The sequence below is a fragment of the Pinus tabuliformis genome, chromosome 1_1 (genome assembly GCF_031772625.1).
Source record: "Pinus tabuliformis cultivar Carrire ecotype Pingquan chromosome 1_1, CPIR1, whole genome shotgun sequence".
In the NCBI taxonomy this organism is placed as follows: Eukaryota; Viridiplantae; Streptophyta; class Pinopsida; order Pinales; family Pinaceae; genus Pinus; species Pinus tabuliformis.
Window position 1 is genome coordinate 529,675,046 of NC_142297.1, and position 18,683 is coordinate 529,693,728.

General features: G+C 36.5%; 1 protein-coding gene across 1 annotated transcript in view; it reads right to left on the reverse strand.

Annotated features, from left to right (window-relative positions):
* The window catches only part of LOC149214110 (uncharacterized), a 153,323-nt gene extending 137,333 nt beyond the window's left edge, over positions 1-15,990 (reverse strand). The window contains exons 1-3 of the mRNA XM_089389296.1: positions 15,953-15,990; positions 14,415-15,576; positions 13,851-14,210 (exon numbers count right to left, since the gene is read on the reverse strand). Of these exons, the coding sequence (XP_089245422.1) occupies positions 13,851-14,210; positions 14,415-15,576; positions 15,953-15,990 (1,560 nt within the window). The remainder of the gene's footprint in view (positions 1-13,850; positions 14,211-14,414; positions 15,577-15,952) is intronic.
* Between the last annotated feature and the right edge of the window lie 2,693 nt (positions 15,991-18,683).

The window sequence follows — 18,683 nt, forward strand, 5'->3', positions numbered from 1 at the left end:
AAGATTAATAGTGACAAACTTGTCTTTAGACGAGAACGAGTTTCACTATCGCTAGGCTCGTTAAAACATAGCGATGGGTTTGTACGAAGGGAAAATTATAGAACAAGCATATGTTATCCTCCTCAAGCTTGACAAAAATAAAGAGGTACTGTTTAGCAATGACTGGGGAAAAATTGGGAAGAAAACTCAAAGAATCTTTATTGGTAGCAAGTCGCTCTTGAACTTGACACTTCCGCTCTGTGCTCGAGTCGGGTTGGGTTGTTTCATTCACCGGTCACATCGCCATGGTCACGCCATACCATCCACATTTGGGGTTAATGCTACCAATCCATCACATCAGTGTCGCCGACATGTTCAAGAGAAGTCATCCAGAGAAGCCACCTGTGTCTCACCCACTACCATACATTATACTTCATTCTTTCATGACCGCCACCCTGAACCGTATATCATTAGATTATTTTCACATCCATCAAAATCATTTGCTCTGTTCCGTGTCATTGATGTGGGACTCATTAAGGCCCTCCTGTGATGGATCACTTCTTGTCGACATCAGCTCATCATCCAAGAAGTTGATCTAGGAACACCCCATTTAGTACTTTGAAGCTTGCATGCCTCAATGGCAAGTTTCTCACTTCCGGCGACAGGTTTACATCAATGACCTTTGACCAAAAGATTTTGCGTGGTGTTCGACGCCAAGTCCTTTATTCACACCACGTGAATTGTACTGCAGTACCTTGAGGATCATTATCATTATCGGTGATTCCTCTCGCGCTTGTTAACAGTTTACACCATTGACTGGTAATCAAGCGATGTCTTTCCATGTTCAACTTCAAAACATTTCTCACATGGATCAACTTGTACTTCGAGTGAAGATCGGACGAGATTGAAGACCCCGGATCTAGTTTCATCCATCCGGGCTGCGATATATATTCAGGGAAATAAAGACATTAAAATGTACAGCATTGCAGCACAAATAATCATCCTACCAAAAGGATGATGGTTCTATCAGAATCATCAGTCTACAATCAGACGATTGTCTGTCCTATGTACATGAAAATGAATTTATAAAGCTGAGCATGGGAATGCCCGCCTCAGCTAGATCATGAAAACAGTATGAAGATAATGTATTGTATTGTATCTTATTACAGGTCTCCTCCCAGCATTGAAAGAACTTCGGATCCTCATAATAAAGCATTTCACCCGATTAACGGCCTCATACTTTAGGGGGCAACTGTTATAGACATTTTTGTGCCTTACAGCTCCAAGCATGAAATGTCCATAAACCAAGGGCTCCTAAGTCCCTAAAAGTGTTGTTCTAACCCTTAAAGGAACAAGGTCAACAAATTACAGCTTCTCCTAGAAGTTCTCCACCAGAAACTGCTCAGAATAAGTCAAAACAGGATCATTTCAGCTGCTCCACTAGCTAAGTGCGTTGCATAACACCTAAATCCACTGGCTAGGTGCGTTGTAATGCACCTAAATGCACTATGAGGGTGCGTTGAGCGAGAAATGACAAATGGCAGTGTCATTCCGCGAGGTGGAGAGACAATGGAAGCTTCCAGAATCTTCTCCTATGACACTTGCCTCACTGAATTCAACCAAGGATGAGTAAGAGGCCTTCAGTCTCCAAGTGGAAGCAAGAACTGACAGAGAGAAGACACTAATCAAATCATAAGCTGACTCATCCTCCTTGCATACATCTATATATGGATCCCTCATCCCAGAGATCCAGAGGCTGGAATTTTGCACATTGTAAGGAATTGCTGTTGGTTTTGAGACAAACATCAGAGAATTGGGTGATCTATGCTTTGTTGGAGGTGAAGAGGGGCTTCTTTGCTGGGAGGTTGATGCTGGGTCAGGAATCATTGGTTGTAACTCCTCCTGGATCTTCTTGTTTATCAATAAAAACTGTTTGAGTTTCTCCTCCATGCCTTTTGTATCATTGATGCTTGTTACATTTGTATGGTTAACTTAAATCTGATCCTAAGTTATTTATGAATATAAATCCATGTCTTTGTATAGTTTTCTTCTTCTGTGATCTTATAGGTACTTGGTGAAGCTGGGCAAGTAAGGGAGTAGGTAGCTGAAAGCTGTCAAAGAAGAGAGGGATTTGATCAACGGATTAGCGCAAGACACAGGTTAGTTCTTTCTATTCCTCTCTATCTATAGTTCATAAAGGAGATACAAAAGTAGTTTTCTCTGTTTGTTTCTAGTAGTTTTCTCTGTTTGTTTCTAAGGCAGCTGTCACACCTTAGTGGGATAGAGTAGTTCTAAATAGACACTTTTCCCAGTAACACAACCCCTTCAAGTGCCCAATCTCTGAGAGAAATTTGTGTTTCGCTGAACTAGACCCCCAGTCGCTCCCATGAAAAAGCATGCATGCAACTAAGACCCTCAAGTCGCTCCCACAACAAGGCATCGATACGACTATGGCCCTTTTCAGGTAGTTTTGTGCCAGTGACCCCAAATTATGAGCCACGTTTTCAGGGTTAGGACTCGGGCCTTTGCCCACAACTTCATGAAACTTCCAAAAATGATAATTAACAATGAAATGAGGCTACTAAATCAAACACTTGAACAAGGACCTGACCTGACCCCCACTAGCCATGACAGACATTCCGTCAAACATATCATAAACATGTAATCTATAGGTCATAACAACATATCTAAACATAGGGGTCTCATACCTATCTGAGGTTCGTCAAGAAGGACTGATGCCTCCTCATAATAGTTGCATTATCATCTATTAGGTCATAAATTCATTATTAATTCATTTACTAATCGAAACATGATAAGAGCCATGACTAAGATCTGTCATAAAACCATGCATATAACCAACACAACAACAATGATAGAACAACCATTAGAGCCACATAATTAAGTACATTTACACATAAAACACGAGGAAAAGAGATCTTATTAATATATGAAAAAGCCAACCAAGCGACTTCCACAGACCACTCGACCATAGATTGGGCTGAAAAAAATCTTTCTTTCAGCCAATCACCCCCATGCCATATTCCAAGCATGAATGTTGTACTCACAACAAAAACAATCAAGGCTTCCTCACGCTTTACTGTGTATCCCGCCAAGGGATTCCTAGGCCCAAACAATGAAGATACACTTCAGGCTTTACTGCAATCCCACCATATACCAGTCAAGGGATCACTAGGACCTAAACAAGCATGGATGCCTCTAGATTTCTCCACCTAAACCGTGAGGAATTTTTTCATCTCCACCTCTAGGCTTTACCGTGTATCCTGCCATTATCACGTAAGGGATTCCTAGGCCCAACGAAGTCTCCACCCTCTAGGCTTCACTGTGTATCCTACCATTACCGGTCAAGGGATTCCTAGGCACAACAAGGGTATTCACAATCAAGCTTTATTGTGTGTCCCACCAAGGGATTACTAGGCCCTGTGATTTTTCCTGAGACCACCCCACTCAGTTTCAAAACCATTCAACAATCTAGTGCAACCAAGATAACTACATCACACCATGGCTATTCGGAAATGGCAAGGCAAGGATGAAAACCACTGTCATACCTGGCAAAACCCGTGACAATGATAGCAAGAGAACCAAAAATACACGTGCATATACCATGCATGCCAAAACTAACAAGGAAATCATACATGCAACTCGATACCTGCAAGTAATCCTATAGTAGCTGCTTGATTCCCGCTCTTCCTTGCTTGATCTTTGCTTCCCTTTGCTTTCTTGTCCTCCCTTTTCTTTTTTTCCTCCAACACTAGAGTGCTCCAAGAATAATCTAAGTGCCCAAGAGTATGAGACAGAGAGCTCCAAAACTAAACTAACAGAAGGTTGTGAATTGATCCTTAGAATCTTTTTTATCAATGAGGCCTCTATTTTCTTCGATTTCCATTATTTTTCTTTCATTTTCCTCCTCCCATGCAACCTATGACCTTTCACCTACCTTTTCTCCTAATTTTCATTATTTTCATAAATAAAATGTCAATTAATGCCACTTTGCCTTTCCAAAGCCTTTGCCAATTTCCTTAGCCATAATAAACCAAATGAACACCCACACTAGGATGATTTGCTCAACATTCAGCTTGGAATAAGTGCCCCGTGACCTTGGTTAATAATTTTCCTTCATTAACTTTATTACATGTATTTTTTTACTAGGGTTGTTACAATGGCAATTTGTGTTATTGTGTGTGTGAATTTTGTGTTATTTTGTGTCTTTCCTCTACCTTTCCAGCAAATTGGTATCAGATCCGAGAAAGGAATACAAGATCCGTGGAGCCTACAAAGCCAATAAGAAAAGAGGCAAGTGAAAAAAGTTAATGATTAAAAAAACAAAAACAAAAAAATTACATTGCAAAAATGTTGCATGTTTAAATAGTTAAAAAGTATGACAACAAGGAACGACAACCACATATATGAAGTGTTGAAGCTGTGACAATTTTATATAAACTTACGACTCGAAAAAATTTGGGTCGTCACATGTTGCTCTATCGAAAGGTGCGACACAAACATTTTGTTAAAAACCGCATACAATTTCAAAGGTTTAAACAAATTTTCATTCACATGGAGTTTACTTTTTCGAAGTTATATTAAAGTCATACCTGACACCTCCTTTTAAAGGAGTTTTATGATATAAAATCAAAGGCTCAGGTTTTATAAAGTTTAAAAAAAAGGGACTTTATTAAAGTTGTTATAAAGTCTTTATTAAAAGGGTGTTCAAAAAGTTTTAAAAGGTTTTTGTTAAAAAAGTTTTGAAAGGGTTTATAAAGTTTTTTAGCAAAAGAGGGTTCCTTATTATTATTTGAAGGGTATTTTTTAAGATGGCTTCAACAAATTTTCAATCGCAATTTCTACTATTTATAGGGAATGATTATGACGTGTGGGCCATTAAGATGGAGACCATGTTAAAGGCTCATGATGTTTGGGAATATGTAACAAATGGATTTCCAGAACCTAAAGATGAAGCAACTGAACAATCCCTCACTAATGTAGAGAGGAAACAATGGAAGAAAGACAAAAAGAAGAATGCACTAGCGTTGTAGCTTATCCAGCAAGGAGTGGACCTCACAGTGTTCCAGAAGATTATGACCACGTCATCAACAAAGATAACTTGGGATACTTTGGTGAGAAGCTATAAAGTTATGACCAAAGTCAATATTGTTAAGTAGTAGAATGCTAGGAGAGATTTTGAAAGTCTGCAGATGAGAGAAATAGAGAAAATTGATTCATTCATGAATCGGGTCTCGACTGTTGTAAATCAATTAAGGATTTATCGTCATGACATAAAAGATCAAACAGTGGTTGAGAAGGTCGTCAAATCTTTGTCTACCAAGTTTGATGTTGTAATAGCAAACATAGAAGAAGCCAAGGATTTGGAAATGCTGAAAGTTGATGAATTGATGGGATCACTTCTATCCCTGAGGAAAGGATAGATAGAAATAAGGATTCCACCTTGGAAACTTCTTTTAAAAGCCAGGTTTTTATCTCAAGAGACAAAGGTCAAAGCAGAGGACAAAGGGGAAGACATGGTAGTGAGAGAGATGGCAAAGAAGAGTAGGAACATGAAAGTGGAATTAATAGCAAAAGATTCAACAAAAATCAAATAGTTGACAAATTAAAGGTGAGATGTTATTATTGCAATAAATTTGGTCGATATGCGCATGATTGTAGGAAGATGATAGTTGATCAAGGAAAGAAGAGAGCTAATTTCACTACAAAGAATACTGACTCCGTGTTCCTAGCTTGCCATACCATGCATGAACCTTCTAATAATGTGTGGCTATTAGATAGTGGTTGCAGTAACCACATGATAGAGAACAAGAATTTGGTTGCCAATATGGATCAATCTGTGAAGACAGAGGTAAATTTGGGCACTGACAAGACTGTGGATGTATATGGCAAAGGAGTGGTCAACATTCTGACCAAGCAGGAGGAGCCAAAGACATTTTTAGAGGTATATTATGTCCCTGGTCTCAAATATAATCTGATAAGTGTTGGTTAGTTAATGTAGAAAGGATACAAGATTATTTTTTAGGGACAAGGGTGTGTTATATATGATAAGCCTCCAAGCAAGCAGTTGATAGCAAAGGTGCAAATGACGGGGAACAAACTCTTTCCTCTCATCATGAATTACAGTGATCAGGTAAATTCTTTTATAGTTGCATGTTCTAATGATTACTGGTTATGACACTTTCGGTTTGGACACTTGCATTTCTCTGGTTTGAGATTGTTGCAACAGAAGCATATGGTTAGAGGTTTACCTCCCATCAAAGAACCTTCTAGTACTTGTGAGTGTTGCATCTTGGGAAAGAAACACTGTGAAAGTTTTCCAAAGAGAGTTGCATACAGAGCAAAGAAGCCCCTTGATCTGGTTCATACAGACTTGTGTGGACCTATGAGGAAACAATTGATTAGTGGAAGTTGTTACTTCCTCACTTTTATTGATAATTTCAACAGAGAAACTTGTGTTTATTTTCTAAAGAAAAAATATGAAACTTTTGCAAAGTTATGAGAATTCAAAGCCTTAGCAAAGAACCAAAGTGAGCGTTAGATCAAGGTGTTGAGATCAGATCGTGGTGGAGAATATGATTCGAATGCATTCCATGCTTACTGCAAACAACATGGAATTAGAATGAAGTTTACAATGAGATACACACCACAGAAGAATGGTGTAGCAGAGAGAAAGAACAAAACCATTATGAATATGGCAAGGAGCTTGTTAAAAGGAAGAAACTTGTCCAATGATTATTGGGAAGAAGGAGTTGCATGTTTTGTTTATGTGATAAACAGAGCTCCTACAAAGAGTGTGATGAACAAAGTACCAACATGGTTAGGTATGTATTGTAGTGTATTTCATCTCAGAGTGTTTGGATGTGTAGCATATGCTCATGTGCCTAAAGAGCTAAGAGGTAAGTTGGATGATAAAATTGAAAAATGCATATTCACTGGTTATACTGAGCAGTCAAAAGCTTACAAATTATATAACCTTGTCACCAAGAAGACCATAATCAACCTAAATGTTTTGTTCAAAGAATAAGAGTCATGAAATGGAAGTACAGACAAAGCAGTTGATGTATGAGTGCCACTAATGAAAGAAGAGGATGTAGCAAAAAAGGAGCAGCAAGGATCACAAGAGAAGACACCAAACAGAGTCACGCTAGCAAGAACTCCAAGATTTTCTGAACAACATGGATCTTCAAGTAGATCAGCAGACCGAAATTCTCCCAACAATCAATCATGTGATGAATCAAGCAATGGTAAGAGACAAAACAAAATTCTGAAAGATATTTATGATGATTTGGATGTTAGTTAAAATTTTGCATTGTTCTCATTCCAACCTTTATCGTTTGAAGAAGCTATCAGAGATGAAAATTGGGTGCAAGCCATGGATGAAGAAATTGAAGCTATTGAAAAGAAGTAAATGAAATGATGAACGAGAAAAATGAGATTGATGATGATTTTACATGTAAGCCTAATGATGATCTTGAGTGTGCAGACTATAGGCAAAAGCAACAGTACTTGATGATGAAAGTGAAGAGAAGGACACGAAAGTTTATGAAAACAAGGAAGAATGCATTAAAACCATTTTTCAGCATTGGAGTCAAGAAGAAATCAGATTTTGCTATCAAGAAATATTGCAACAAGAATATGAAGTGCAAGAAGCAAAGTGAAGTTCACAGTTTAAAGATGAAAAGTTGTGGCAGCAGTTCATGAGTGAACGAATCTTTGAAGAGGAAGTTGTAAAAGACATTATCAGATTGTTTTTAAGAAAAAATTCATGACAGGTCAAAGAAAAATTGCAGCAACAACAACTAAAGAAATCCTACAGAAAGAAAGCGCAACTAAGAATGAAATAGTTTCGAGGATATAGAATTTGGAAGAAACGAAAAAAATGCAAAATTGTCAAATTTTTTAGTCATTGTAAGCCTAGTTGAGACTTACTCTCGCATGCAAAGTAGTTTAAACTTAGAGTGGAGTTAACTGAGTCAAGTGTGAATTAGTTCAACTTCAGTCTTATATTTGGTAAGGACAAATATAGTATGTGTTTGCATGATGAAGTTATTTTGAGTGACTAAGTAGTTGAAAAAATATAAATACCCCATGATGGGTTCATTGTAATCAAGTCAAGTCAATTTTGTGTGATAGCTGCAACTAGTGTTATTGTGTGTTAATTTTGTGCCTTTCCTACATTGCCTTTCCAACAAATATCCTAGCGGATCCAGTTGACCTTTCTGCACACTTCGATTTACATATGGCTTGGTTAGGAATGGCAATTAGGTTTCAAACCTACTCAACCAATCTTCCTCTTCGACTTTGAGTACTACAAATGTCCTTGCTGTTGGGAATAATGCTTAATTAGTTATGTAAATTTCTATTTAGTGTTCTCTGCAAAATTAAGGCAGCAAATTGTTAGCTGCAGTAGTGCTGGAAATTAGCTGTGATGTTAGTAGATTTGTTTTAGAGTAGATTTTAGTAATAGTTGAGTAGATTTTAGTAATAGTCTTACTATATAAGAATGTAGTTAATAGCTGAATTAATATATGAGATTTGCAACATTTTTTTAGCTCACAAGTCACTGTGTTTCTTAATTGTTTTATTTTTTTTTGTGTATTTTTTCTTTATAGTACTGTTGGATTCTCAATTGGCTTGAAATAATTCATTTCATATTCTATAAGTGGTATCAGAGCAGGTAAAATTATTTTGGGTTAAAGTTGTATTGTTAGAATTTCGCCAAAGTTAATCATGTCGAATTCTAACCAGATGCTAGTTCCAGAATTTGATGGCAACGATTATGATTATTGGTGCATTAAGATGCTAACATTTTTTATTGGAAAATATTTGTGGGAGATTGTTGAATCAGGATATGAGGAGCCAACTTATTGGAATGCTCTTACAGCTAATGAAAGAACAGCAAGAAAGGAAGCAAGGAAGAAGAATGCTCAACCTTTGTTTCACATTCAGATAGCTCTTGATAAGAGCTTATTTCCAAGAATATCAGGAGAAAAAACCACCAAAGCTGCCTAGGAGACTCTACAAGAAGCTTACCAAGGTAGTGATCAAGTTAAGGTGGTCAAGCTTCACACATTGAGGCGAGAGTTCAAGAATTCGAAGATGCAAGAAGCTGAAAGTATCAGTGACTATTGTGTGAGAGTCAAAGATGTGGTCAATAAAATGGCTACACTTGGAGAAGCTGTAAGTAATGAAGTTTTAATTAAAAAAGTATTGAGATCTTTAACACATAGATGGAATCATGTTGCAATAATCATGGAAGAAAGTAAGGATTTGACAAAACTACAGTTTGATGAATTGGTTGGATCTTTGATGTCTCATGAAGAAAGATTGAAGGAAAGTTTTGAAGCTGTAGAGAAAGCTTTTTCCTCTAAATTACAAATTACAAAGAATGAAGATGCAAGTAGCAGCAGTACCAAAAGCCATCAAGGTCAAGGTAAATGGAAAAGCCAAAATTATTCAAGAGGTAGAGGAAGAGGTGGCTCAAGTGGAAGAGGTAGTTTCAGAGGAAGAGGTGGAGGTAGATTTGATAAGAGAAATGTTAAATGTTACCATTGTAATAGGTATGGTCACTTTGAAAGAGAATGCAGATTGAAAGAAGGTAAAAATGCTAATTATGCTCAAGAAAATGGTGAGTATACTTCAGATCACTTATTTTTATCTTATGCCAAAGGTGAAAATACTACTAAAGATGTTTGGTACCTAGATGCTGGATGCTCTAACCATATGACAGGGAATGAGAAGTTGTTTTCAGCAAAGGATGGAAGTTTCAAATCCAAGATCCAGCTTGGTGATGATAAATCATTGGAGTTTGCTGCCAAAGGAGCTATGGAGGTCCAAACAAAATAAGGTATAAAGAGTATTCACGACATTTATTATACTCCACAATTGAAGCATAATTTGTTGAGCGTTGGGCAGCTTTGTGAGAAAAATTATAAAGTAGTCTTTGAAAATAAGACATGTACTATCTATGATAAGAATAAAGGAAATAGGGTGATCACTGTTGTGCCTATGACAAGAAATAGGATGTTTCCCTTGAGGTTTGATGAACATAACAGCAACCTTGCTAATATGGCTTATGAGGATTTAAGTTGGTTATGGCATCTCAGGTATGGGCATTTAAATTTTCAAAGTTTGAAGTTTCTATCCTCACATGCATTAGTTTCTGGTTTGCCCAAGGTAGAAGAGCATAAGGAGGTTTGTGAAGGATGTGCTAAAGGAAAGCATGCAAGGGAAAGGTTTCCAAAGGGAAGTGCATGGAGGGCTCATTACCCACTTCAGCTTGTTCATTCAGACATATGTGGTCCTATGCAGACTAAGAGTTTGGGTAAGTCATCATATTTCATCACTTTTATTAATGATTACTCACGAAATTGTTGGGTATATTTTTTGAAGGCCAAAAGTGAAGCCCTGGATACATTCAAGAAGTTCAAAACCCTTGTAGAAAATGAGAGAGGGTGCAAGATCAAATGTTTGCGGACTGACCGTGGGGGAGAATTTTGCTCAAAAGCTTTCCAGAGTTATTGTGATATGAATGGCATCAGGAGGCAACATACTACAGCATGCACACCCCAGCAGAATGGCATAGCTGAAAGAAAAAATCATATTGTGGTTGAAATGGCAAGATGCATGCTACAAACTAAGGGATTGAGCAACACTTATTGGGGAGATGCAGTTGCTACAACAGTATACATCCTCAACCGTAGCCCCACTAGTGCACTGGAAAATATGACTCCTTATGAAGCTTGGTATGGAAAAAGGCCTAATGTTAATCATTTCAAAGTTTTTGGTTGTTTGGCTTATGTGCATGTACCTGATCAGAATAGAAAAAAGTTAGATGCAAAGAGTGAGTTATGTATTTTTATTGGGTATAGTGAGACAAGCAAGGCTTATAAATTGTATAATCCTCTAACTAACAAGCTTATTGTCTCAAGAGATGTAATTTTTGATGAAGGGGGAGTTTATGGTCATAAAAAAGGCCATGTTGAGAAGACAAAATCTGTTTTGAATGATGATATAATTGTTGATAATGATCATGAGAAGCCAACTAATGTTTCTGTAACTAGTGGCTTAACTCCACCAAGCAGCCCTTCATCAATTTCTTCAACATCAAGTTCAAGTCCAACTTCTTCTCCAAGTTCTACAAGGAAGGTAAGAAGATTGAGTGACATTTATGAGAGGAGTGCAAATCAAGCACATGAAGAAAGCCCAATAGGTGAGATAGTCAATTTTGCTTTATTAGCCAAGGCTGAATTTGAACCATCATGCTTTGAAGATGCATGTACTAATGAGGTTTGGATGCAAGCCATGCAAGAAGAGATGGATTCCATTCAAAGGAATGACACTTGGAAGTTGACAGAGCTTCCGCATGACAAGAAAAAGATTGGCACCAAATGGGTCTATAAGACTAAATTTAACAGTGATGGGAGTGTTGAAAGACACAAAGCAAGATTAGTTGCTAAAGGATTCACACAGAAGTATGGAATTGATTATGAAGAGACATTTGCACCAATGGCAAGACAAGAGACCATTAGAATGTTGATTTCATTAGCAGCTCATAAAAAGTGGAGCATACATCATATGGATGTGAAAAGTGCCTTCTTGAATGGGTACTTAGAAGAGGAAGTATATGTGGAGCAACCACAAGGTTTTGAAGTGGAAGGAAAGGAGAATAATGTCTACAAGTTGAAGAAGGCTTTGTATGGCCTTAAGCAAGCACCAAGAGCGTGGTATGCAAGGATTGATGGATACTTTCAGGAAAATGGCTTCCAGAGAAGTAAGAATGATCCTACCCTTTAATACAAACAAGAAGGTATTTATATTTTAATCATAAGTTTGTATGTTGATGATCTATTGTATATGGGTAGTAGTTCTAAGATGAATGATAAATTCAAAGCTTCTATGATGAATGAATTTGAGATGAAAGATCTAGGCATCATGAAATATTTTCTAGGAATGGAGGTTTATCAAAGTAAGGATGAGATTTTCATTTGTCAGACAAAGTATGCACAGGATATGCTAAATAAATTTGATATGCTTGATTGTCATCCATCCCCTACTACAAGTGCTCATGGAGAGGTGTTATGTAGAGATGATGGTACTGATTTAATTGATGAGAAATCTTACAGAAGTATTGTGGGGAGCTTGATATTTCTAACCCACACAAGGCCTGATATTACATATTCAGTTTCACTTGTTTCAAGATATATGACAAATCCATCTGAAATACATATGAAGGCAGCCAAGAGGATTTTAAGGTATGTGAAAGGCACTCTAAATTTTGGTATTCATTACTACTCTTCTGAAAAGTTCAATCTTGTTGGATTTAGTGATTCAGATTGGGGAGGTAGTCTTGATGACCGTAAGTCCACATCTGGAAATTGTTTCTCTTTTGGTTCTGGTTTGATTACATGGAGCTCAAAAAAACAAAGCATTGTTGCCCTCTCATCCACAGAAGCGGAGTATGTTGCAGTTACCTCAGCAGGTACACAAGCTCTTTGGCTCAGAAAATTTTTGGAAGAAATTGGAGAAAAACAAGTTCAGCCTACAGTGATTTATTGTGATAATGTAAGTGCCATCAAGTTAGCAAAGAATCCAGTTCATCACAGCAGGACAAAGCATTTTGACCTTAAATATCACTTGATTAGAGATTTGGTGCAGAAGAAGGATATTGAATTGAAGCATATAAATACTGAGCATCAACTAGCAGATATCTTCACCAAAGCAGTTGCAAAAGATCAGTTTTTAGCACTACAAGATAAGATAGTAAATCCTCATTAATCATTAAGGGGGAGTGTTGGAAATAATGCTTAATTAGTTATGTAAATTTCTATTTAGTGTTCTCTGCAAAATTAAGGCAGCAAATTGTTAGCTGCAGTAGTGCTGGAAATTAGCTGTGATGTCATTAGATTTGTTTCAGAGTAGAATTTAGTAATAGTTGAGTAGATTTTAGTAATAGTTTTACTATATAAGAATGTAGTTAATAGCTGAATTAATATATGAGATTTGCAGATTTTTTAGCTCACAAGTAATTGTGTTTCTTAATTGTTTTATTTTTTTTATGTATTTTTTCTTCATAGTACTGTTGGCTTCTCAATTGGCTTGAAATAATTCATTTCATATTCTATACTTGCGTGGACAAGCATGTCCGACTGTCGAGATTGTAAATGACGGTGTGAATCTGTGTAGCGAAATTCACCATTATCGTGTCATCCTGAAATCAGCCAGAACTAAGTCCTTTTGCGAACGGGTATCAAAAAAATTGATGAACACAGTTTGGCTCTGGTATCACTGGTTGGTTTTAGAGGTATGCAAAAGTATTCAACATTAGAGAAATAATGATAGAAAAAATAACTATACATACACAGTTTATGTGGTAAAGCTTTGATAATTTGTTAAAGATAGTAAAATTTATCACCAGTAGTGCAAGGATTTTATTATCTTACAATTGGCCTCTTCAATATTCCTATTTTACAAATATAATCACAACTTCAATCGTTTAGTTAACCATCATTTAATTTCAAAAAACCAACACTGTTAAAATCAACCCTAATATGATTCAGGCTATAACGAAGACGTTACAGTCGAAGTTCGATCAGAACTAGACTCCACCGTAGTAACACCAATCATTCCTGCAAATGAACCCTGAAGAGAGCCCAAAAATGATATTTGATGATTTATCTAAATTTTACTCAGATAAGGGAAGATTTTCCATTTAGTGGGAGACTAATCAACACCAGCGGTCGGTTAAATACATTACACTGAAATAAAGTTTAAATAGTATACAAATGTCGATGCAAAACAGTCTTGTAAGAAAAATCGCAAATTTTATGTCAAGAAGTTAGTTTTTTTACCTGAATCCCTCGCTGCTTCCAATCCTCAAAGCTGCTCGCAACGTACATTGACTCCACCAAGGCGTTGTCTAAACATCTTAACTGTATAAGCCCCATTTCTTTCCAATAATCAAGAATTGACTTAGCAAAATCACGGTTCTCGTCATAAAACCACAATCTTTGTTTGGCACGAGTGATAGCAACATATAAATGTTTTAATTCACTGCAGAGAAGATTATGTTTGCGATTGTCAAACCTAGGATACTTAGGAAGTGCTTTTTGATCAAAGTTGTTGAAGGCTTTCTGATCCATGAACTCATAAATTACCCTCCATTTGGTGGCCAATGGAGAGCTAGCAAAAAAGTTGTATAGTAGCACATCCTACAGAACACAAGAAAGAGAATATCAATTACAAAAACAGAAACTTACATGGCCGTACTCATCAGTGTTTGACTAGTCTACATAAACACGGGCATCAAGTTGTACATTCTGAGCCTCAGAATTTTATATATACGTCTTATATTTGCAAAAAACTGTATTCTTTCTTTCAGTGAAACTCAGAATTATGCAGAGAGAAGAAAACACCTGAAACTCAAGACCTTTGCATTCAAGTATTGTCAACACAAGGCCTTGTTTCCCAACTTGGCTAATCACTTCTTCCTTCGCGTGATCATCCCTTACCAGAATTGCCTGTTCAGCGCCAAATTCATATTTGCCACTTCCAACGTTTCCTCCATGGCCAAAAATTTTTGTAATAAGACTTTCGTCTTCATCAGTTTCAAGAAATATTGGAGCTTCTCCAAATATGAGACTTCTTTCTGCGCTCAATCTATCTACAGCTGAAGGAAAGAAATGATACAGCAGCTCCACAACACTCTGCGCTAGTTTAATTATTCCACTGTGAGTCCGAAAATTTTGGCTTAAATGAAATAAATCAGGCATGCCGATTTGAGATGACATTTCATTATTAACATCTGCTTCCAGAAACTCCCTGTAGAACACATTTCTAATATCTTGGAATCGAAAATTAACCCCTCTTGCAATCGTTTGGGCTGTGTCACCCGCAAAGACATAGCCCTCATGAAAATTAGAACATACATATTTGAACAAAGTAATTTGGGCCATTGTCAGGTCTTGAACTTCATCAACATAAATAAAGTCGATTTTCCGACCTAAATATGCAGTGGATCTTAGCTGACCATGCAAGTGGTTCACTATATCTGCAATGTCAAAGTCTCCATTCCTTTGCTTTTGCTTTTCATAATGCAAGAAAAACTCATAGATTGCTTCTCTCTGATTGGCATTTAACATAGAAACCCTACTTTCTGCCATCAGAATATAGTCTTCTCGACTCATCGTAAAGTTTGAAGATTTCATTGATATTAAACTACCTTTTATGTGTGATATAATTTCAGTGAATACCGCAGAAGAGTCGAGGCCTCTTTTTAAATCTTCACAGAAATGTGGCCAGTACATCGAGTTGAAACGTTCATAGCCGACTTCTCTTGTTCTCATAATTTCCATAAACGCAAGAGATTTTCCATGCATGGACCCCTTTTCACCATCAAAGAAATGGTATGGCACACTCCCATCCAACATCAAAAGGAACTTGTAGAATGTAATGACCAATGGAAAATTCTTCTCAGGTACATCTATGAAACTGTCAGGAATATCATTCATCTCGCCTAGGCGATCACTGCTATCATGCATAGCCGTGTTGGGAGCATGATCTTTTCCCAGCAGAGAACTACAGAAACAACAAATTCTAACATCAGCATATAATAATAGGTAATGATTTGGTTATCCTTAATTTCATGTAATGATTTGGTTATCCTCAATTTCATGTAGACATTTTTATTTATATGTGCAACCAACCTTCCCAAAACAATTTTCAAAGCATGTATTAGCTCAGAGTTCCATGAATAATTTCCTTAAGTCACCAATGAAAGAACCTCCCCTTTTCGGTGTTCACTACAGAAGCTAACATTTAGTGGCACACATATGTAAATTCAAGCTACCAAACTCCCGGTTACTCATCAACAAAATTTACCATATGATGTCTAGCACCCCAATTTTGAGTCTTGAGTGTCATGCCAGGTGGGCTTGAGCTATAATGTACTTACGATGTCTTTCTCAGAATCCTAGTTGCTGCCCTAGCCATTGCTGGACTAAAGAACGAAAGTAATTGATCTTGATTTGTTTATGCTGTTAGAGTCATGTTTATGCTCCTTAGGTACCATGTGTGATGTCAGCAGCATGCACAATGCCTTATACACATAATGGAAAGAAGTTCATGGTGACTTCAAGGATGACAAAAAGTGACTTAAAGGAAAGAGATTGACTTGCATGTGTTAACTCAAAATCCTTTTATTTTATAGTTGAGTTAATTGAGTTGAGAGAAGTTATACAATTTAATTTAATAGGGTGGAAGATAATTGAGTTGAGAAAAGTTGTAGAATTTAATATAATACAGTGGAGGAGTTCTGATCAGATTATGTTTTTCAATATTTTATTTACAAAAATTGAAAATTTATTATTTTTAAAATATATTTGTATTTATATTAATTTTAAATATTTGTTTTTCATTTTCATATAGTTATATAGATAGGAAAACAAAAAGTTGACACTTTTTTGGATGTGCCATTCTTAACTATAATTATGGCTAAAAGATTTGATTCCAAAGAAATCAAGTATTCATCTTTACTTGTATTATTCTTGTTTAATTTTTTGAAGCATTACATGGAATGTAAGCTGATATAAAGTTATGAGGAATTTACTTATGTAATTATGCATTTTATAAGATGTGGGTAAAAATGAGCATATAAAAAAATAAGGTGAATTTCAAATTGTAAATTAAGGGATATGTTTGTATATGGTTTAACTACATATATATATTTTAGAAGACCTGATTTGAGTATCAGGTGGTGCATATATACTTGCATTTGAAGACCTAATTTGAGTACCGGGTGGTCATTAAGAGTTGTAAAATTGTATGAGGTAAATATTCATATGGTTGAGCATTCTCTGAAACCTTGGGCAGCATGATCAAGTATGCTTTAGTGACACAAATATTTTCAATGCATGTTATCAAATTCCTTCGCATCACACAATTTCATTTTCTCATTAGAAACTTTCATAAAATAGTCTTATCTAAGAACATAAATATGACTCCAACCATATTCAAGGCCCTACAAAACTACTTTATATTCAATACATTGACAGCTCAAGCAAAATCTTGTGGCATAGATAGAAAAGAAGAGCAACTCACATTTTTGTTGCTTGTGTCTCATTTCCATACTACAAAACTAGCTATGGGTAAAAATTGGAAGATGAAAAATTAGATGAGTTTATTGAGTCTCTAATAAATGAGTGGAATAGGCTCATACTCATGGGGACTCTTAAGTCTGTGAAACCCTCGGCACTTGTAGCACAGGAAACAAGAAAGAAGACTAAGTAGAAGTACAAGAACAAGGAACCAGAGAACAAGAAGGGAGCTAAACAAATGCTTACTGAGGAGTTCTGCACTTGTAGCACAGGAAACAAGCAAGAAGACTAAGTAGAAGTACAAGAACAAGGAACCAGAGAAAAAGAAGGGAGCTAAACAAATTCTTACTGAGGAGTGTTTGAATTCTGAAAAAGGATATTGCAAGAAGGAGAAGGACAAGTGCACACACTGCAATAGGGGGTTATGTCCTAAGATCTCTTGCATGAAGAAAACCATTGATCAAATGGCACAAGTACTCCAGCAAAATCACTTGGATGATTTCACATGAGATAATGCCAAGGATAAGAAGGGGTACCAACCAATAAAAGACATGGGTAAGGGTCATGCATTGCCAGCTGCTACTTCATCTGCCACTTCTTGGGTGCTTTATTCAAGAGCTACATGCTATATGGATTCTTTAGTAGACACTTTTTTCTTACTTGGAGACTTATCCTAGACCACCCATATTTTTAGGAGATAATACACCTGTGGAGGTTTCTGGTGATGAGACAATTGACTTGGAGCATGGAAGTATTCACCATATATTATATGCTCCTCAACTTTCAGTCAACTTGGTTTCCATTTACCAGATTACTCATACATGGTTAGGCAAGAAAGTAGAATTTACTCTAGATATAGTGGTGATTTCCAACATGACAGATGGTTTTATAGTTGCTATTGTGGAGCTAAACCACTATTCCAAGTTATACAATTTCTCTCACTTTATTCCTAAATCTGATTTTTCTCTTCTAACACATCTTAATGAGGAAAGAAGGTTATGGCATGAGAGATTTGGTCACCGTAACTATAAGTATTTGGACTAGTTATCCAAAAAAGGAATGGTTGAAAGGTTGCCAAACATCCAATACACATATGGAGTTTTCCAAGGCTGCATGCTTGGAAAGCATCCTAAAGAGAAGCTAAAGACGAGAAAGGATAGAACTTAGGAGAGCTACCTCACTACTTTAGCTAGTGCACAGTGGCAATATTGGACCTTTTCCTCACCCATCTATAAGGAAGGAAAGGTATGTGTTAACATTCATTGATGACTTATCAAGATATATATGCCATTATTTTCTTAAGTTGAAATCATAAGTCTCTGAGCATATCAAAAATTTTAAGCAACTTGTAGAAAATCAGATAGGGAAGAGATTTTAATGCCTTAGGACTGATAACAAGGTGAATATGTCCATAAAGATGTTCGAAATCTTTGTTTAGAATCCAACATAAAGCTGCAAAATACAATTCTTTACATTCCATAACAGAATGGAGTTGTAGGGAGAAAAAATAGACCAATAAAGAGATAGTGAATTGTAAGCTCCATCTTATATCCTTACATCCTAAGCTAAGGGAAAAAGCCATTAATTGTG